Source organism: Brassica rapa, chromosome A09 (genome assembly GCF_000309985.2).
Source record: "Brassica rapa cultivar Chiifu-401-42 chromosome A09, CAAS_Brap_v3.01, whole genome shotgun sequence".
Classification (NCBI taxonomy): Eukaryota; Viridiplantae; Streptophyta; class Magnoliopsida; order Brassicales; family Brassicaceae; genus Brassica; species Brassica rapa.
Genome location: NC_024803.2, coordinates 40,238,086 through 40,257,473, shown reverse-complemented (window position 1 = coordinate 40,257,473; position 19,388 = coordinate 40,238,086). Strand labels below are relative to the sequence as shown.

Below are 19,388 nucleotides of genomic sequence, written 5' to 3'. Positions count from 1 at the left end.
AAGACTAGCTAGAGTAAGTGATGCGTGCCGACCTTTCTCATGTCGAGTGCTTCCACGAGTATCTATTCACACTCTTTAGGAACAGTCGTATATTCATCCTCCAACATGATCTTCGTAGTACATAACTTGGTGTGTCTGTTTGCGGAGACGAAACAGCTGGACCTCACCACCGCGTGGTGTTCCATTATCTTCCTCAATCCCAGGTCAACTACGAAAGTAATGTAAAGATGCCTCACATGGCCATCAATCACGACATCCTTGCCACCAAACTATTGGCAGACAACACATGCCGACATCATACAATCAATATATTATTACTCATCCAACAACCTGTAACTGTGTTTCTCAAGTCTTATAAAAATTTAATACGTGGAAGCAAAATGAATAAATCCCAGACAATATCCTCATCACCAAATTTTGCAGAAGAAAGAAATAATGAATAAAAATAGAAAACCAAAACGAAGGACTAAGATTCTCTCTCTCTCTCCAGAAGAAGAAATGGTGCGCCATAGAAAACCCACAATAGAGCTTCTATGACCACATGTTTACCTCTTCTTATTTTTGCCCGCAGTTACTTTGACTTTAATACCAATTTATCCCCTCCCCCAATAGTAAAGCTAACACAGCCTTCTCTCTTTTACTCTGCCTTGGCTCCCTCAGCCTCAACCACAGGCTTTTCCCCTTCTCCCGAGGCAGCAGCAGTAACAGCAGCTTCAGGTTTCGCTGTTTCAGCACTTGCGTCTTTGGCAGGTGATGCAGGTTTTTCCTCTGCAGCCTTTGTCTCAGCCTCTGGGGCCTTTTTCTCCGCCGCAGGTTTTCCATCTTTGGCGTCTTTGCCACCTTTTGCATCTTTGCCTTCTTTGGCATCTTTAGCGTCCTTGGCCGGAGGAGGAGGAGGAGGCATCATGTGGGGTGGTGGATTAGTCTTGAGCTTCAAGAATATCTGCCTCATCCTCCCAAGATCAGTAGGCTTCCCAGGTTTAGGACCCTGGATAACCATCACAGAAGGTTTCTTGTCCGGATCCTTTTTCCCTCTCTTCTTCTCAATGTTGGGAACCTCACGCGGGATCAGCTCCGCGATTGCTTTCCAGTAGTGCTTGTCAACTTCCTTGTGGAACTTCTCTTGGTTCACCCAATAAAGCTTCAAGAGAGAAAGAGAGAGAGGTTTTAAAAGAATCTCACACAAAAAGCTAGCTTGAATTGAATCACACAGAGATTATTACCTTCTCCCGTTCGCGGTTATCAGCCTTGTTGGTCTCGATGGTCTTTTCTCTCTTCTCATAAAAGGCCTTCTTGTATTCGTCAGCTTCAGCTATGAGCTGATTCCGCATCTCCTTCTCCTTCTTTTCCTTCTCCTCGAGGTGAAGTGCGTTTTGACTAAACCAAAATATCACTTCACACACTCAGAGATTCATTCGTATGATAAAAGATGGGTCCTTTCTTGATCCTAACCAGAGGCTTTGCAACTGAACTCTAATCTAACACATTTGTTACATTCATTAAACGACCACATGATCCTAACATCTTTATCGAATGATCTAAAGTCCAAAACTTTCCTAGCTATTAGAGAGATCTAGACGACTAACCGGCGCCACTCACGGCGTTGGAACCCCTCCTCCCGCATCTCGTTCGGATCCGGAAGAGTCGGCCCATCGGAGGCGAAGATCCCGGCGTCGCCGTTTCCGTTCGGGGAGGAAGCAGCAGCGAATCCGTAGCCGTTGGGAGAGGCGGGATTTTCAGATCCATCACCGTTGAAGGAGGAGAAGCCAGCAGATGGCGGGGCTTCGGAGAAGTTTTCGTAGCTCATGAATGAATCGTCGTGTTCAGTCGGGGAATGGGTCTGAGCCGCCGGGAAGTCTCCGTCATCGAAAGTCGCCATGGCGTAAAAATGAGCTTTTTATGATCCGATCGCTGCTTTGATTCACAAGAAAGAGAAATATAGACAAGAGCCTTTACGGAACTCAAAACGCGTCGTTTTCAAAGCTTAGCGTAGATCTGATTTACTTTTCTTTTCTTCCATTAGAATAGGGCACGTTGACCAAAACGTGCAACTGACTAACCCAAGCCACCAAGCGTTTGAAACGGTGACGTTTTACAATTAGCTGTTTAGGTAGTAGGAGCCTCTGGAGGAGAAGGAGGTTTCCAGGTGTTGCCTGACCAAACTCACAGTACAGCGTCGTTTTATTGTTATCTTACAAAAAGGCCTCGTGTGAGTGCCGTCACTTGATCTCTCCCTTCCCACAATCTCTCCTGAAACCCTAAATCAAAAAGTCGAGAACAATGGCGTCGTTCGCTCGCCGAGCTATGAGCCTAGCTCAGATTCCATCTGTAGCACGTGCCCCCGCCTCTGTCTGTCAGCGTCGTGGTCTCGCCAGCGCCGCTGGTACTTTTTTCCCTCTCTTCCGATATTTGCTTAGATCTAATGATTACTCCCTTAGATCGTGTAGAAATGTTTTTGGAAACCATTGAATTGATTGATTGTTTGTTGTGGATTGAATCTAAAAAAAATGAGAATGTTGCAGATCACCATGGATCTACCAAGGTTGACTTCTGGAAACAGCCCACGAACCCAGGAAACTGGAAAGAGGAGCATGTACGTTTCTTCATATCTCTGTTTTTATTTTTGTTTTAAAGCTATGAGTTGATGATGATGATTCCTTTTCTTCTCTGCAGTTTGTGCTTATTTCGCTCTCCGGCTGGGGCATGCTTTTCTACGGTGGATACAAGCTCTTCACCGGCGGCAAAGGAGAGGTAACTAACTGCTTCCTCTTCTTCATTAACAATCCGTCTCTCTCTATTCCTCTACCCCTTCTTACATATGTTTTGATTGTCCTTTGCAGAAGCCTGCCGAGGCTGCGCAATGAATTTATCACTGAGGGAAAAGAGTTTTCTTCTCGTGCATTTACTTTCACTTTCAGCACCTTGTGACTGGTCTTGTTATCAAAGCCAGCAATTACTTGTTTGTTTTCTTTGACAATAATATGGATCGTTTAATCACCTTTTGAGATCTCAATCATGTATCCAGTGGATGATTCTGTTTCATAATTTCCCCTATGCTTTGAAACTTTTCAAGGTTTTAGCGTTGTGATTTGCTTTGGATCATTCTACTTGTTTGGTTTGGATGACAGTAAATCAGTTCCCTGTTCACGATTAGTTATCTATGTCCACCATGTTTGACTGATCCAAATGTTACTGCTAGTTGCTTTCGTCTACAGCTGCTGTTCTCGGGTCTGCTAATGCCTAATTAGATAGATCTTGAGAGGACGAAACATACTCTTCAAAAATATTCGCAGCTTGCCTCTTGTTAGTTTTGTGTTGTATTAGGAGTTTAAGTTAAGCATTTTCTCCTATTGCTTTCCAAGCACAATGCTTCTCAGTTGTTTTTATTCATACACGGTCTCTCCAGTCACCAATGTTGTAGTGTATGAGGAGCACTGTTTTTCAAATCGTAACTTTGACCCCCTCAATGAACACCCACACGTAGTTTCTAGAGGTTTCTTTCTCAGAATGCTTCTCAAAGGCAGCTGGCGTTAACTTGTCATATTTTGTAGAATCAAAAATGTGGAATCACCAGGCCAAACAAGCGATATGAGTTGATGAATATTCATCATACTAAGTCACACGTGTTCCTATACTCCAATGTGTACATCATACACTTACTATTAGTACAAAACACCAATGATGGGGTTTATCACCTAATGGAACTATCATATGAGTTTCATTTTCATTTTAAATATTTGCTAGCTTGAAATTATACTCATCATAATACAATTTAGAAAAACGCAACCGCAAAATCTAATGAATATTCTATAAGATAAGGGAATGACAACAAATTGTTTTTGACTTTAAAATTTCTCATCTTGAACACAAACAAACAACTCATTGTATTATATCAACAGATGAGCAACTCCTTATACCTTTGAGCGATCTGGTCGGCTGTATAGTCCGTATAATACCCTTTTCCCACAATCAGACCTTCCTCTCCGCCAAGCCTCTCGATCAGTCCCTGAACTTCATCTCCTCCGACTTGGCTTGGATTCAACAAGTTACAAGCGACCTCTATCACTCCTTCCCCGTGCACCAGAGCCATCGTCTGCACCGAAGCCAAGCCTCCTCCTCTCTCGCTTGCCTTCCTCGCAATTCTCTTCACCGCCTTGAGATCAGTTGACATGACTGGCACGTTGTAGTTACTGACCCACCCGCACGCCCCAATCGCCACAACCCCTTTGGCTTTGCTCACCTCCTGTGGCCCTGCGTCTGGCTTGACAGGAACCACCTCCAACTCCAACCCACCTGCCCATTCATGTCCCTCCCTGTTCGCCTTGAAATACCCCAGCTTCCTTCTTATCGAATCCAGCGTGCACTGCTCCTCATGTGCTGCTCCATATAGATACGTAGGAACTGCACAAATGGTAGTAAGTCATATCAACAGCCTCAAGATTCCAAGAGTCTATGAATAAAGGTCCTCCATAAAGTACTCACCTCTGAGAATGGATCCGATATCCCTGGCCAAGGAAGTAGCAACGGAAGAAACTTGGTCAATAGAGGTCTCATACAAAGGGTGAAAGCATATGTGGTCGACCACACCAAGCCGGGGATGGGAACCACAATGCGACTCGAGGTTGATCGCGTCGAGAGCAGTCTTAACCATCGCAAAGACCGCACTCTTCAGGGGAGAAGAAGATGACGACCCCTCGTGAGCTAGAGCGGAGACGAGAGTGTACCCAACCCTACCATAAGCAGCGTCTTCAAACTTGTTGACAATCGCAGCTGGTGGAAAAGTCTTTGCGGATCTCTCGATAGCTTCAAGGGCAGTCTTGTTCCTCGCTTCAGATATATAAACCTTGCAACAACCAAGCATTTCTCTCCTCAACATCTCCTCCTCCGACCAAGATAAATAAACAAATAAAATAAAAGCTTTCTTTGTTGGCTAAAAAAGAAAGAAAAAAGCTTATCCACTAACGACTCTGTGGCCAAAAAAAAAAGTACAAACCAATTTAAAAAAAAAAAGAAAAAAAAAGAGACGTGTCTTGTTAGAAGTCGAGGTTCGAAGAGGGGTTTGGGTATCCCTTGTACACCAATTGTTTCTTGGGCACGCCGAGAGATGCGCATATGATGTTGAACTTGACCCTGAGACCATCCTTGATCTCGTCTTTGGTTTCGTCCTCTGGATCCATCATCGGAAACTTATCGAGCAAGGCTTGGAAGTCGTGGAGGTGCTTGTGGAGCTGAGGAGACAAGTGAGCAAGGAGAGCAGGTGAGTTCCAGAGGGAAGAGCAGCCCTTGTAGAATCCGAGAAGCTCGCCAGTCTCGAACCCGAGTTTCAATCCAAGATGACGAGCGTCTTCCCGACCCGAGACAAGACCCGCTTCGTAACCTTCGTCGAAGCCTTGTTGTATGTGTGTTTCCTCTAGGCGGAGTATACAATCGAAGATATCTTCTGAACTCATCGTCCAATTGAAAAGTGATGATGATGATGATGATGATGATCTCTCGAGATAGATACGATGTATCTTCTAAAATTTTAATTAGGGTTAAAAGGAGTTAAGACTAGAGATTTGGGGATTTATGATGTTACTTTTGGGTCAGAATATAAGCGGCCCAAAACAATTGGGCCCTCCTTAGACACTGTCTGTAGTCTGTACTGAGAGAGAGGGGCATTTAATGTTGAAAGCTGTAAAATGACTGGAAGCAAGTTGGGGGTGGTAGCTTTTGATTATTCATTCCTTCGTGCTTTTGCCTATTAACTTTTCTTACCAAACTTGTGTGTTTCACTTCAGTTTATGATAACCAAAAAGGAGAAGATCCATCTCAAAAGCTTATAGAAAAAGAGCTGAATAACAACAAAACAGTAGGGGTCTCTAGGCAGGCTACATACAATGGCAAGTAGCTTGATTCATTAAAACAAACAAATGGAATTGGAAAAACAAAAAAACAAAAAAAATAACAAATATGGTTGGTACATCAGTTATCAGTGGTAAGATTTGAGCACAGCTCCACAAAAGTGACAGACAATGGCCTTCCAAGCTTTGCGGTAAAAGGGAACCCCGCAGAATCTTGTGGAGGTTCTCATGTCAGCCACCACTGCTCCTCCTCCACACCTCGAGCATAAACCGGCAGCCGGCTTTCTCCCTCGGACTTGCTTCCTTTGGTCTACAAGAAAACAGAAGATGGCCATTCCTTCTCCACAGGTCAGACTAGATGAAGAGATATAGCAAACTACAGAACTGAATGTTGTGTGTTAAGCTTCAAGTTGGAGAGGGGTGAGTGTGTCTTCTTAAATAGAGCAGTCTTGGGAGTTTCAACCATCTAGATCGCCGCCGCGTGTCACGTACAGATACAGTTGGCTCGCTGACTTCCCTTACTCCCATTGACTTTTTGCACATTCAAAATTTTTTTATTGAATTTTTATTATTTTAAACGAAATCACCACTGATGAGTTGTGCCACATATCTTCTTATTATCACTCTCAACTGCCTCTGGTTATTTATTTAGGATACTACTCTACACCAGAGGGCAGAGACACCCATTTCCCCATTAACCATAGCCATTGACTTTCGCATTATTCGTAGTATTTTATTTAGTCAAATGAATGATAACACCCACCCATTAATGCCTTTGAACAAACTACCATGTTCTAAGGTTACCCATATTTGAGCCATCACGTACGCGTTTGGGTGATATATCCAGAATTGCGTATTTATTATGTATATGTATATGCTTCAGAGTGTAGGCTTCTTTCAAAGATGGTTTTGAAAAAAAAAACAGTTAAGAAGTTGAGTGAGTTACATTTACTTCAAGTGAAAAAAGGAGTGAGTGGCGGAGTAAGTCAAATCCCCTACAAGCGCAAGAGGAGATGTTTTTTTTAATGTTGTTATCTGGAACAAAAGGGTGAGAGTGTACATGTGTGTTGTCAGAGAGCTGCCATCATTGCTCGTCTTGTTGCCTCCTGCTTCAACTCTGCCGCTTTCCCTCTCCCCCTCAAGTACATGTGTATACTTGATGTTCCAACACACAAACGTACATCATTGAGGATTTTTTTTGAATGTTGTTATCTGCAACTGATCACAAATTTGTGGAATAAAATCTTTTAGAATGGTTTATTCCATTAATTCCATAACTTTTTATCATTTTCTTTGAAAGATATTGAATGATCATTCTATCTAATTCTACATCAATTCTATAATTATTCCATCCCTTTTATTCCACTAACTCCTTTTTTTCTGTCTACTAATAATAAAAGAGAAGGTGGTCGAGTTGAGTAGGTGGTACGTTTGTTTAGTTTCTAAACATAACTGTCGAGGCAACCATTTTGTCATAGTCATGTGATTCCATCCATCAAGAAATAAAATAAACAACGCTTTCTTAACGTAATGGGCCAATCAGGAGACAGGAACGTAATGGGCCTGGCCTTATTAGAAAAGACCCAAAATGACCGATGGAGGAGATGTTGTTCTGCTTTCACAATCCATTTCCTCGTTCAACTTTTTTTTCTGCGGTGAGGATCTCCCAAATCAGAAGAGAGAGTCGATATGCAATCCCGTTCCGCCCTCCTCTCTCGCTTCCTTCGACCTGCGTCGTCGAGATTCTTCTCCTCTTCCTCTCCGATCACTCCCGTCTCATCCACAACAACTCAATCCCCCAGGACCCTCGAGTCTCTCCGAGCGCGTCTGGCGGACGAGTCGCCTTCCCTCACCGACTTCATCCACGGCGATACCTACTCCGTCGAGGTCGGCACCAAGAAGAAGCCCCTCCCCAAGCCCAAATGGATGAAGGAGTCGATCCCCGGCGGCGAGAGGTACGTCCAGATCAAGAAGAAGCTCAGAGACCTTAACCTCCACACCGTCTGCGAGGAGGCTAAGTGTCCCAACCTCGGCGAGTGCTGGTCCGGCGGCGAAACTGGAACCGCCACCGCTACGATTATGATCCTCGGGGATACGTGTACACGTGGCTGCAGGTTTGTTTCTTCTTCATCCCTCTCTTCCTCCTCATCAACTTCAAATCAGTTTTTTTTTTTTTTTTTTTTATAGATTTTGCAATGTGAAGACATCGCGCACGCCTCCACCTCCTGACCCCAACGAACCTAACAACGTGGCTGAAGCAATCGCATCGTGGGGTGTTGATTACGTCGTCATCACCAGTGTAGACCGTGACGATCTGCCTGATCAGGGGAGTGGACATTTTGCACAAACTGTGCAGAGATTGAAAGCTTTGAAGCCGGAGATGCTGATAGAAGCTCTAGGTAACCTCACTGACTACGACGACGTCTTTAATTAATTTATGAGTTTTTTGTTTTCTTGATGTTTGATTTGTATATATAGTTCCTGATTTTCGCGGAGATGGTGGATGTGTTGAGAAGGTGGCGAAGTCAGGGCTTGACGTCTTTGCGCACAATATTGAGACGGTTGAGGAGCTTCAGAGCTTTGTGAGGGATCACCGTGCTAACTTTAAGCAGTCGATGGATGTGCTTAGGATGGCTAAGCAGCATGCGCCTGCAGGGACCTTGACGAAGACGTCGGTGATGCTGGGATGTGGGGAGACTCCTGATCAAGTGGTCAAGACTATGGAGAAAGTGAGAGCGGCGGGGGTTGATGTTATGACGTTCGGCCAGTATATGCGGCCTTCTAAGCGTCACATGGCTGTAGCTGAGTACGTGACACCGGAGGCTTTTGAGAGATACCGCCTTCTTGGCATGGAAATGGTAATGCCTTTTTTTTTTTTTTTTTTTTGGAAATTTGATGGGAAACAAGGAGAGGGGTAAAATGGGATTGTTGGTTAAACAGGGATTCAGGTACGTAGCATCAGGGCCGATGGTGAGGTCGTCGTACAAAGCAGGAGAGTACTACATAAAGTCCATGATAGAGGCTGATCGAGTTTCTTCCTCTCCGTAGATACTCATTCCAAGATTACGCTGTGTGAATTATTTCACGTTATTGCTTTGTTTACTCTGAATAATGATGAGAAAATGTAATACTATCATTTGTCATTTGTGTGTTTATTCTTCTCTCTCACTATACGATCATTGTCCTTCATCTTTCTCTGATATGTACAACTCTGCTCCATCGTCTACCTTTTGTAGTTTTGCATCAGCGTATCATTAAGTTGTAAGTCATTCATTTTCGAGGGAATAATTTGAGTGGGTGATTAGTGTATTCAGCTTTCATTGAGTTCTTCTCTTCATCTAGTCTACTTAGTATGCGAAATGGAGGAGTACAAGTACACGTATCATAAAGCATTTTGATATTTAAATGTAATGGCATGTAAACAAATGAAGTGAAGAACAAGACACAAGATTCTCTCTTTTTCTTGTTTAGAGATCCAAAAAGAAAGACAGAGATAACAAACATATGACTCTTAAGGTAACGGCTAGTAAACCAGAAGGTAAGACTCAAATAGACACTTTTGCATCAAAGGAATGCTTATTTGTTGACATATTGAAAAAGACATCAGGGTAGTGGCACCGGAGGAACTTGGCCGTTGGTTCCAGCGCCAGCTCCAGTGGCCGGGGTTGGAGTTTCAAATCCGGGGTTTGGGACAAGGGTATCATCGCCACCAGGGAGCTGAGTGCGAGTTCCGCCTCCTTGTCCCCCACCAAATGATGGGATTTTGCCACCGATAGACCCGCCGGTAAGGGGAGCTCCGGTGACGGGATTGTAAGGGTAGAATGGTTTCTTACATTTGGGAGGAAGCAAGAACCTTCCAACACCCGGGATGAGAATAGTTGGTCTGGGCTCAATTGTGACAAGAAACTCAGGGTGTTTGACATCAGTGGTCTTATGGGACTTGGGAACATGACGCAGTCCGCTAACTTGCTCTGCAGGTCCAAGCAGTAGGCTAAGAAGCATGACAGTGACTGCTGCTGCTGCGAGTGTTAGCAGAGACGAAGCCATTTGTTTTTTTACAAATTGTAGTGAGAAAACTTGGGGAAGGTAGTGTGTTTGTTTGATCTTGTGGAGGGAAAGTGTATGCGTGTATATAGTGAATTTATTGAGCTAACTGTGGAAACATTTAACGAAGGTGAGATGAAATGGTTGAAAATAGAAGGTGTGTAACAAATGCGTAGAATGGAGTTTGCTAATTATTAGAGAGCCTCCAAAGTTTGGTGGAAGCCAACAACGTATGTACTACGTGCCCTTTAAATATAATTCTTTCTACAACTTTGGTTGTTGCAGTCTGAAATGCAGTGTCATGGGCCATAATTCATTAGACGAGCCCACTGTGTTGTGTGGCTTTCTCTTTCGATTTAGTCGACCACGCTTTTGAGTGGCTCAACTAATCTTGTTTCGTAAAACTGTGTTTAAGATATCAAAAAGACAAAAGAATTAAAAAAAGGAAAAGATGCATTTTATACATACACATGGTCATTTATCCGAAGAAGCAAAAGGAAAGAAACAAAACGTTTGAATGCATAGAGTTAAGTGTGAGAGAGGCTCATTCATCATGGGACGGGGTAGGATTTGTTCTTGCACATGCACTTATAAGCCATGGGACAAGTCTCAGCCTCCTCTATAGATGCACACACAAAGCTAACCATCACAAGACGGCATGGGGAGCATGAGCCACACGCGTGTGAGCAGTCCGGCAGCCTAGACCCTGCCACCTGCACCGTGTCCGGCCTCCTCTGACGCTTCATTCCGACATGATGATTATTATGACCTGCCCACCCAGACGAACATAATTGAACAAGTTAAAGACATTGAAGATAGTGAAAGAGGTGGGTAAAATTAAGGAGAGTGAGAGAGAAGAGCATACATACTTGGATAGGGGTGCGTCGGAAAATGCCTACTAGCGAAGATAGAGCCGACAAAGAAAGAGAGGAATAGGACAAGGAGAAGAAATGACTTCATGATATACTCTTGTGATCTGAGTAGTAAAATTATATAAGTTAGGAAGTGGGATGAAGTGATGTGTGGTGGTACGTACGGCTAGAGAAGAAGGTGTATATATGATACGTGGATCGTTAACATAGCGTTCTACGAAATTGATGAGACTCACGGTAGAGAAGAGTAAAGTCACATGAAAACAAGAACGAACGTATGAAATGATATAAATTTTCGAGGAATCACAAGAAGCGAAGCCTAATTAAAAACTTGATGAACTTCGTTCGTGCTGCTTTGCTGAATGTCATGAGCTTCCTCTGTGCAAAACTGAAAGACCTACTTTTGTATACAGTCACCTTCAATTTGCCTTCTCTGGCCTTTCTTTTGTGTGACCTCCATTAATGCCCCTCCCACACCATTAATGTTTTTTTAATTTTTATTTTTAAATAGTAGTGCATTTGTCATATCTCATATGATGAGGTAAGTGAGTTTATTTTTCTGTTTGTATTTTTGGTCAGATAACCTAAGCCAACTCGTTTTACAAGTTAAGTTGATTGGTTAGTTTAATCAAATCATTAGTGTTTGTTGGTTTCGGGTCAGAAATAACTAAAGAGTAAAGACATAGTCATTAAGCAAATGAACATTATTATTCAGCAATCATTCTTCAGAAAATATCTAAAATTAATCAACCATAATAATTTATACTATAAAGTCTTAGTTCATTTCTACACATAATGACCATATAAACAAATGTTATTTAGCATTTTTCTGCAAAAACATCTACATAATCTTTTGTTGTCACCAGATCCAATCCCTAAACACTTTTTTATCATAAATTTAACAGTTAATCCTTTTAATTATCAACAATTAGTTGGGAACTATATGCGAGTCACTTCTTTTTATTTGCATTAGCGGATTTCTTTTCTAATTTCAATAGGTTGATTTAAAATTGTTGGTGTAGTTCTTGACCTGAACAATGGCAACTGGACGAGGGTCCCGTATGGTTCCTTATAGACTTGAACATTGCCTTGTTCTTTTGGTACATATGTTTACTTACATCAAAACACAGCTTAAAGCAAGAATACGTTATTTAAAATTTTAAACTATGTTACAACATATTATTTTTGGTACAAAATATTAAGATTTGCAATATAATGAAAATACGAAAATGAAAGGAAAAGAATCACCTGCAAGCGACTTCACCTCCATCCATTTCCTCTTCGTCTGCTGTGCAATATCTGCAGGAATAGGAATAACATAGTGGTAGTCGGCCATGCCTTTGTGATACCCACATGAATAAGAATGAAAATATTCAATAAAATGGGAAACTTTAAGCTAATGCTCACTATATAAGACGCATTCACAAACACAAAACCCAAGAAAATAATAGATCTTACATTCACCGTTAGAGATAGAAACAGGGGGGGGGGGTCTACAGTGTTCAGGGAGGGGGCAGCTGCCCCCACTAAATATTACAAATAAGTTTACTTGCATTAAAATGATCATTGATTCAACAGCTCAAATGGTAAAAATCTTAGAGAACCCCAATTACGAGTGCTCTTAATCTTTTGTCCACACCAGTGATCGGTTCGAATCTGCACCTACCCCACTAACCTGATTTTTTTGTTTTATTGTATTTTTTTCTAGTTTTTTTGTCCACATGCCGGTACTATTTGTTTTCCTACTGTCTTTCCTTCAATCATTTTGTTTATTATTTTTTTATCATTCAGACTCAGTTTTTATTTTTATATACTTTTGTTTTCTTAACAGTTTATTCCGTTATTTTCGATTTCATTTTATTTTGTTAGTCATTCTTTCTGAAAAATATTTTAGCTTTATGAGTTTAATTTTCTTTAAAGTTTTTCTTTAGAAAATATAAACATATTTATGTAATAGTATTAATTATAAATATATTAATTAATTAATTAATTTTTATGCCGTAATAGATCCGACACTAGATAGAAACACTCTGAAGCTTGCATAAAGTGGGATCTAGAAAGGGTAGTAGCCTTAAGGGGTGTTATTGAATTAATGAATTCAATAAAATTGAATATAACTGTCATAGTCTTTTTGTTCCAGAGTAACGCCGAGAGAAGCGATGCGCTTAGACTCTTGAGAAATATATTCTAATAGAATTATATATATACAAAACCATATGATAGTTATTGATAAAAGTATATATATAATAAAATAGATAAAAAATATATTTGTTCAGAATATTAAGATTTTTTTTTTGACATTAAAAAGTTACTTTATTACACAAATACAAATAAAAAATTGTTTGGAAAGATAGACCATAATAGAATAGCCAACAAAAAAAATTATGAACAGATTTTTGGGTTTTTGAAAAAAAAGTCAGCAATTTCATGTTGGCATCGAGGTACTGAAGGATTGAAAATCTTTTTTGTAGCGTCTCGATCTCGTGTAGCTTTATTGAAAAGTTTAGTCACATCTATGATTCTTTATTCATAGTGATCAAATTTTTGTAGTTGGATCCAAGGTTTTAAAAGGTAGAGGAACATAACATATTTTCCATTGCTCAGACAACTTTGTGAAAGTTTTTGGTTTGAATGAAACGGACTAGATTTTATGATTGGACAGAGAGAAGGGAAAAAGGGGAGAAGTGGAGAGAGTTGGCCCATTCATTCACCGACTTTTAAGCTTTAAGCTGTTGACTTCTTCTCATGACATGAACCCGTTTGTTTTGTTTTTCCTTTTTAAATTACTTGTTTAGAGTTTTTATTATCCTTCTTGCCGAAAGTTTAAGAATTTAGTTAGTTCATGATTTGTTAATTCTACATATCCATGTGATATATACTGTGGAGATGTATGTGTTGAAAACATTCAGTATCAAGGTTGACTTCAACTTCTAGTTAAGATTGACGAGACTAATATATATATATTTTTTTTTTTTTTTTTTTTTTTTTTTTTTTTTTAACAGGAGGTTCAAAGGTGACCCGTAATCCGCACGTGGTTTCCGTTTGCCCAAAGGCCCGTAATCCGCACATGGTTTCCGATTGCCAACCATCTAATCCCCCTGGCCCGGAACCAGCCGGCACTAATACCCATTACCCAAGGACCCAGCACCAACGCCGCGATAACTTTAAACTTGGGGAGGGCGTAAAGCATTCCGTGGCCACAGGGGGTATTCGAACCCGGGTCCGTATTGGTTTGTTAACTACCTCAAGACCACTAGCCCACCACCCTGTGGTTACGAGACTAATATATTTGATCTAACCCAATTGGTCTTATAGTAACCTATGTATCCAAACAGCGGTCTAGTCCATCTATGAATGGTTATACACTTATACTGATAGCATAGTGGTTATGGGTACATGAGATATTTTATTCAGTTGGTTGAAACATTTGCTATATGCATTTGAATCCGCATCAGTTTTTTTTTTTTTTTTTTTTTTTTTTTAACAGGAGGTTCAAAGGTGACCCGTAATCCGCACGTGGTTTCCGTTTGCCCAAAGGCCCGTAATCCGCACATGGTTTCCGATTGCCAACCATCTAATCCCCCTGGCCCGGAACCAGCCGGCACTAATACCCATTACCCAAGGACCCAGCACCAACGCCGCGATAACTTTAAACTTGGGGAGGGCGTAAAGCATTCCGTGGCCACAGGGGGTATTCGAACCCGGGTCCGTATTGGTTTGTTAACTACCTCAAGACCACTAGCCCACCACCCTGTGGTTACGAGACTAATATATTTGATCTAACCCAATTGGTCTTATAGTAACCTATGTATCCAAACAGCGGTCTAGTCCATCTATGAATGGTTATACACTTATACTGATAGCATAGTGGTTATGGGTACATGAGATATTTTATTCAGTTGGTTGAAACATTTGCTATATGCATTTGAATCCGCATCAGTTTTTTTTTATGATATCAGTCTTTTTGGGATTTTGAAAAGGTTTTATTCAGATATATAATAAAAAACGAAGTTGGATCCAAATCGGGTTCTCCTAGTTATGGTTTTGATGTATAAATCATAAATAAACCAGATAATTGTTGTATCCAATGTATTCAAATATCTAAACTATTAAAATAGGAGTACATTTTGTACTTAGCCCTGAGTTTTCCTCAATATTTACCGCTTTATGCCATTTACATTCAATAAACTGTCGTTTTTAAATTTTCCTTAACCACCCTATATTAATTGACATCACTTAACCTTAAATAAGTTTTACAGACGGTGGCTTAAATGTCTTCTTCTCCGTTTTTCTTTTTGTTTCATGAACATTTTTTTTCTCCATTCTTCCAAGTCTTCTTCTTCATTCTTTTACACTCTTTGCTTGATGGATTCAAGTCGAGGAGAAGGCTAGATAGGAGTTTTGTGGAATTGAGTTATTTCTTTCTCTGTCGTGGTTGTTTGTGGTTTCATATTGGTTGGGTTCCATTGCAAGTCAAGACGTCAGTGGATTTTCACTAAGCTCCGGTGTGGTTTCGTAAGTTGCAGCGGGAGTGACCGATTGAGATTTGAGAATGAATCACGATTTGTCTGGAGTGAGGTGGCTCAGGAGATTGCGGCTGCGTTGGTTAGGAGAAGGCCACGAGTTCGGTTAACTAGGTTTTCTTAATTTGCATCCGGTTTTGTACGTTAGTTTTTTCTGATTTTATCCATAAAATTATTAACCAATTCTGGTTTGGTAACCGAACCGAACGTATATGGATTATCTTTTAATAGTAAATATTAATCGCTCCTCCATATTTACTGTAAGCTACATTGGATTTGTCAACATGTATGTATGTTTAGAAGCTATTAGTTTTGATCGATATGGTTTGACTTATCTACCAACGAATTAACTATTATAAAGTTATAAACCAGGTCGGTTTTACCAAAATACATTAGAATCAATTATTATTTTTTCCTAAAAGAATCAATTCTGTTTATGTAGTGCAATATATGTTGTTCAACTGATATATGCATAACTTTCTGTTAGTGTATAATTTATATGTATTACAATGACTTATTTTTGGGTTCACCCCCTAAGGTGAACCTCTAGGTTCACCAACCAATAGGATTGTTTTATTTGATATTCGATATCTTTTTAAAAAAAAAACAAAATATTGTCAAATTATATTATGTTTTTAAAATTAAAAGGTAAAAATAAAAAAAAGTAAAAATTAGTAGTAATTACAAAAAAAAATATTTCAACGTCGTCAGCATAACATTAAACTTTAAACCCTAAATCCTAATCCCTAAACCCTTAATCATAAATCCTAAACCCTTGGATAAACCCTAAACTCTAGGATAAATCCTAAATTCTAAATCACTATACACTAAAACACTCAAGGGTTTAGAGTTTAGGGTTTTAGTGTTTTTTATTTAGAGTTTAGGATTTATCCGAGGGTTTAAGGTTTACCCAAGGGTTTAGGGTTTACCCAAGGGTTTAGGGTTTAGGATTTAGGGTTTAGGATTTACCCAAGGGTTTAGGGTTTAGGATTTAGGGTTTAGGGATTAGGATTTATGGTTTAGAGTTTTGTTGACAACGTTAAAAATATATATTTCTTTTAATTCTTTTTTATGTAACTATTATCTTTTTTATTTTAAAAACATAATATAATTTGAGAATATTTTGTTTCCTTTTTTAAAAGATATCGAATTTGAAATAATGAAATCCTATTGGCTGGTGAACCTAGAGGTTCACCCTAGGGAGTGAACCCAAGAATAACTCTATTACATTTGGTCATACAATACAATTCTAGAAATTGAAATGTTAGTTAATTTACATTTCAAAATGCATTTTGATAGGAGGACGTTTTTTAAAGTTGTTTATATATTATTTTTAAAAATATCTCATGTTTAAATAGTATTAGATACATTTAATATAATTTAAAAATGATGATTCAACTAAAAAATCACATGAAAAAAATTGTGTACTTTTCTTTAACATAATAGGTTTGAAGTATTATTCATGATTCACGACATCTATATATCATCTACATAAAAAATACCCAATCGATTCCTATGTACAAACCCAATCGATTCATATTTATTTAAACTCGAAAAACCAAAACCGAACGGTACTTCAATATTAAAAATATGATAAAATATTAATTATTCGGATTCAGGATTTTTGGATATTCATAAGTAAAAAATATACAAAACTCGTGAATTACTCGGGTTTTTTGGGTTTAATTAGAGGTTTAGATGTTTTTTAAACTTTAACCAAACCCAATCTATTTATAATTTGGTTCCAATTCGGGTTTTATAATAATATAAAACTGATCCAAACCCGATATTATCTGAACCGATCCAAACCAATGAAACCATTAAATTGTTGTGTTTTGAAATGTTAATGTAATTATCGGAAAATAAACACCCGCGCGGGCGCGCGGGTCAGAAGCTAGTTTCATCTTAAATTCAAATTATCTTATTCAAAAAAAACAAAAAAAAAAACCAAAAATACTCATCTAATACGGTTCAAATCAATTGTTTGATCTGAAGAGTAATCGTGGATACAATTTGGTTTGAATATTTTTATCCAAATTAGCCCATTTAATTTAAATAAAAGTAAATATTTTTTATTTATGATATTTTAGGCATTGAATTATTATAAATATGATTATAACTAATATTTTGAGATACATATTTTCAGAAATTTTTGGATAGTTATTTGGTTTTCGATTTGGATCGGTTTCGATACTTGTTCTTCGGATATAGTAATTTAGGACATGCTCAAATATTTATCTTGGGTTCGGTTCAATATCTTCAATTTTGGGTCAGTTTCAGATTGATATTAGGATGCGGATGTTTTGTCCAACCCTACGAAACATGTGTTTCGTGAAACAAAAATGATGTTGATTTTTAATTTGTTTGTTCCATTCTTGATACGTTAGGATTGTCTTTTGTAGGTGGGGTTTATGAATTAAGAAAAAAAAAAAAGTCAAAGCTAAATACAGGTGACGTCGTAATCAATTGTTTCAGTCTCATGTATCCGTAGCCGCGATTAGCCGACCATACTGTCATCAACGTTTACAATAATTAGCAAGAAAAAAAAAAAGGAAAGAACGTAAAAATCACACCGTCCAAAAGAAGAAGAAAAAAAGCAGAGGAGTGCATGGCACGGACCTGAGAAGGGTGGATATTTTGTTTAGTGGTATATGTCAACATCTCTCAGTTAACAAGTCCCACCCACTCGGGATCTGATATATAAAGAGGAAAGCGATTTCATAACCACACAACACATCTCCTCCCGCTATTCCTCTGTTTCCATAAAACAAAGAGGAAGCCATCCTCTTGTCTTTTTTTTATTCTCCAGTGGATCATCTTCTCATACATTCTTCTATCTCGTTACCTTCAAAGGGTCAAGAGAGAGAGAGAGAGACATCTAAATATGGCTACAGCTAAGAACAAGGGAAAATCCATCATGAGCTTCTGTACCAGCGAAGTAGAGAAAATGGATCATGAGATGGAATCAGAGGAGGCCCTCCAATTTAAGAGTAAAGATAATTCAGTTTCAGGTACAGACATGTGGAAGCCATTTGTTGGAGAAACATCCTCGACGTTGTCGCAGAGAAGCCTTAGAAAGATTAGGACCATTGACCGACATAACCACCCTTATCTTTTATCCTCTTCCTATGTTACTCCTGATCAGCCGCCGCCACCAACCACTGCTTTTCCCTTTTCCCTTGCTCCATCTAATATTCAAAACCAGCAACTGTTTTCATACCCGAGGCAAATGATCTCGTTTGGTCCTCAACATCAGGTGCATCCATTTTTAAACGCACATCAACAACATATGATGCAGTACTGGAGAGACATACTGAATCTGCCACTGCCACTACAATTAGCGAGACCGGTAATCCAACCCTTCAGCGCCACCAAGCTGTACAGAGGGGTCAGGCAACGCCACTGGGGGAAATGGGTCGCTGAGATCCGCAAGCCAAGAAACAGAACACGTCTCTGGCTCGGGACATTTGACACAGCAAAGGAAGCTGCTATGGCATACGACCGGGAGGCCTTCAAGCTGAGAGGCGAGACAGCAAGGCTTAATTTCCCGGAACTCTTTCTGAATAAGCAAGAGTCCACTCCGCTGCATCAGAAACAGCCTGAAACGCCTGCTGCTGCGGAGGCAAACGAGAGAGGAAATGATGATTCGAGTGTGGCAGTGGGAGGGGTGAGTGATGACACAGGTTGGGCTGAGGCATGGTTCAATGCAATTCCAGAGGAGTGGGGACAAGGAAGCCCTCTCTGGGATGATTACCATTTTCCTATTTCTTATAACCAGAAGGAAGATCATGAACAAGATCAACCACCCCGACAAAAATAAACTCTGAATTATTATGATAATATTACAAAGCTAGTTTGCACTTTCACTTTTATCAGTCCTCCTATCATACATAGACAATTAGATAGTTGTATGCATGACTTGTGATCTAGATGGAGACAGTTTTTGTCATCTCCTCCCACCATAACTCCCACATTCTGATTCTCTATCATCGGCGTAGTTTTTGTTGATAGGTAATTGTGAGGATCTAATGGGATCAATCCTCACTATATATAAGCTTTGTTGGTGTTTAAACTTTTCCAATACCCCATTGTCTTGGAATCAATAA

At 39.7% G+C, this 19,388-nt stretch overlaps 8 protein-coding genes and 1 long non-coding RNA gene across 9 annotated transcripts; 3 read left to right on the top strand and 6 right to left on the bottom strand.

Moving 5' to 3' along the window:
* Positions 1 to 295: 295 nt before the first annotated feature.
* LOC103842584 (clathrin light chain 1) lies at positions 296 to 2,036 on the bottom strand. The gene is made up of 3 exons (XM_009119222.3): positions 1,587 to 2,036; positions 1,224 to 1,377; positions 296 to 1,141 (listed from the first exon to the last, which is right to left on the bottom strand). Exons 1-3 carry the CDS (start codon positions 1,877 to 1,879, stop codon positions 638 to 640), a joined length of 951 nt encoding a protein of 316 aa, XP_009117470.1. The 5' UTR covers positions 1,880 to 2,036; the 3' UTR covers positions 296 to 637.
* Positions 1,152 to 19,347, top strand: LOC103842576 (ethylene-responsive transcription factor ERF053). Its single transcript, XM_009119214.3, has 2 exons — positions 1,152 to 1,164; positions 18,143 to 19,347. Exon 2 carries the CDS (start codon positions 18,167 to 18,169, stop codon positions 19,100 to 19,102), a length of 936 nt encoding a protein of 311 aa, XP_009117462.1. The 5' UTR covers positions 1,152 to 1,164; positions 18,143 to 18,166; the 3' UTR covers positions 19,103 to 19,347.
* Positions 2,130 to 3,102, top strand: LOC103842583. The gene is made up of 4 exons (XM_009119220.3): positions 2,130 to 2,383; positions 2,523 to 2,593; positions 2,674 to 2,751; positions 2,841 to 3,102. Exons 1-4 carry the CDS (start codon positions 2,281 to 2,283, stop codon positions 2,862 to 2,864), a joined length of 276 nt encoding a protein of 91 aa, XP_009117468.1. The 5' UTR covers positions 2,130 to 2,280; the 3' UTR covers positions 2,865 to 3,102.
* Positions 3,770 to 5,678, bottom strand: LOC103842582 (formimidoyltransferase-cyclodeaminase). Its single transcript, XM_009119219.3, has 3 exons — positions 5,097 to 5,678; positions 4,483 to 4,930; positions 3,770 to 4,401 (listed from the first exon to the last, which is right to left on the bottom strand). The coding sequence occupies exons 1-3, from the start codon at positions 5,448 to 5,450 to the stop codon at positions 3,893 to 3,895; spliced, it is 1,311 nt and encodes a 436-aa protein (XP_009117467.1). The 5' UTR covers positions 5,451 to 5,678; the 3' UTR covers positions 3,770 to 3,892.
* Positions 5,810 to 7,172, bottom strand: LOC103842581. The gene has a single exon (XM_033280610.1). The coding sequence runs from the start codon at positions 6,176 to 6,178 to the stop codon at positions 5,972 to 5,974; it is 207 nt and encodes a 68-aa protein (XP_033136501.1). The 5' UTR covers positions 6,179 to 7,172; the 3' UTR covers positions 5,810 to 5,971.
* On the top strand, positions 7,463 to 9,089 carry LOC103842579 (lipoyl synthase, mitochondrial). The gene is made up of 4 exons (XM_009119217.3): positions 7,463 to 7,957; positions 8,031 to 8,242; positions 8,322 to 8,701; positions 8,784 to 9,089. Exons 1-4 carry the CDS (start codon positions 7,533 to 7,535, stop codon positions 8,889 to 8,891), a joined length of 1,125 nt encoding a protein of 374 aa, XP_009117465.1. The 5' UTR covers positions 7,463 to 7,532; the 3' UTR covers positions 8,892 to 9,089.
* On the bottom strand, positions 9,224 to 9,965 carry LOC103842578 (putative cell wall protein). Its single transcript, XM_009119216.3, has one exon. It carries the CDS (start codon positions 9,888 to 9,890, stop codon positions 9,447 to 9,449), a length of 444 nt encoding a protein of 147 aa, XP_009117464.1. The 5' UTR covers positions 9,891 to 9,965; the 3' UTR covers positions 9,224 to 9,446.
* Positions 10,297 to 12,679, bottom strand: LOC103842577 (protein EPIDERMAL PATTERNING FACTOR 1). The gene is made up of 2 exons (XM_009119215.3): positions 10,757 to 12,679; positions 10,297 to 10,656 (listed from the first exon to the last, which is right to left on the bottom strand). Exons 1-2 carry the CDS (start codon positions 10,845 to 10,847, stop codon positions 10,439 to 10,441), a joined length of 309 nt encoding a protein of 102 aa, XP_009117463.1. The 5' UTR covers positions 10,848 to 12,679; the 3' UTR covers positions 10,297 to 10,438.
* Positions 17,029 to 18,366, bottom strand: LOC117128375. The gene is made up of 2 exons (XR_004451679.1): positions 18,159 to 18,366; positions 17,029 to 18,119 (listed from the first exon to the last, which is right to left on the bottom strand). It is a non-coding gene; the product is annotated as an uncharacterized LOC117128375 (long non-coding RNA).
* Positions 19,348 to 19,388: the final 41 nt, after the last annotated feature.

Bases quoted from the DNA above. Each gene is read 5' to 3' on its own strand.
- LOC103842584 (XM_009119222.3), bottom strand. From the start codon at position 1,879: ATGGCGACTTTCGATGACGGAGACTTCCCGGCGGCTCAGACCCATTCC. The intron at 1,378-1,586 runs GTTAGTCGTCTA...ATTTTGGTTTAG, and splicing joins CAACGCCGTGAGTGGCGCCG to TCAAAACGCACTTCACCTCG. The intron at 1,142-1,223 runs GTAATAATCTCT...TCTCTCTTGAAG, and splicing joins ATAACCGCGAACGGGAGAAG to CTTTATTGGGTGAACCAAGA.
- LOC103842583 (XM_009119220.3), top strand. From the start codon at position 2,281: ATGGCGTCGTTCGCTCGCCGAGCTATGAGCCTAGCTCAGATTCCATCT. The intron at 2,384-2,522 runs GTACTTTTTTCC...AGAATGTTGCAG, and splicing joins TGGTCTCGCCAGCGCCGCTG to ATCACCATGGATCTACCAAG. The intron at 2,752-2,840 runs GTAACTAACTGC...TGTCCTTTGCAG, and splicing joins TCACCGGCGGCAAAGGAGAG to AAGCCTGCCGAGGCTGCGCA.
- LOC103842582 (XM_009119219.3), bottom strand. From the start codon at position 5,450: ATGAGTTCAGAAGATATCTTCGATTGTATACTCCGCCTAGAGGAAACA. The intron at 4,931-5,096 runs GTGCCCAAGAAA...TTTCTTTTTTAG, and splicing joins TCATATGCGCATCTCTCGGC to CCAACAAAGAAAGCTTTTAT. The intron at 4,402-4,482 runs GTGAGTACTTTA...CCATTTGTGCAG, and splicing joins TATCGGATCCATTCTCAGAG to TTCCTACGTATCTATATGGA.
- LOC103842581 (XM_033280610.1), bottom strand. From the start codon at position 6,178: ATGGCCATCTTCTGTTTTCTTGTAGACCAAAGGAAGCAAGTCCGAGGG.
- LOC103842579 (XM_009119217.3), top strand. From the start codon at position 7,533: ATGCAATCCCGTTCCGCCCTCCTCTCTCGCTTCCTTCGACCTGCGTCG. The intron at 7,958-8,030 runs GTTTGTTTCTTC...TTTTTTTTATAG, and splicing joins ACGTGTACACGTGGCTGCAG to ATTTTGCAATGTGAAGACAT. The intron at 8,243-8,321 runs GTAACCTCACTG...TTGTATATATAG, and splicing joins GATGCTGATAGAAGCTCTAG to TTCCTGATTTTCGCGGAGAT.
- LOC103842578 (XM_009119216.3), bottom strand. From the start codon at position 9,890: ATGGCTTCGTCTCTGCTAACACTCGCAGCAGCAGCAGTCACTGTCATG.
- LOC103842577 (XM_009119215.3), bottom strand. From the start codon at position 10,847: ATGAAGTCATTTCTTCTCCTTGTCCTATTCCTCTCTTTCTTTGTCGGC. The intron at 10,657-10,756 runs GTATGTATGCTC...CTGGGTGGGCAG, and splicing joins TCCGACGCACCCCTATCCAA to GTCATAATAATCATCATGTC.
- LOC103842576 (XM_009119214.3), top strand. From the start codon at position 18,167: ATGGCTACAGCTAAGAACAAGGGAAAATCCATCATGAGCTTCTGTACC.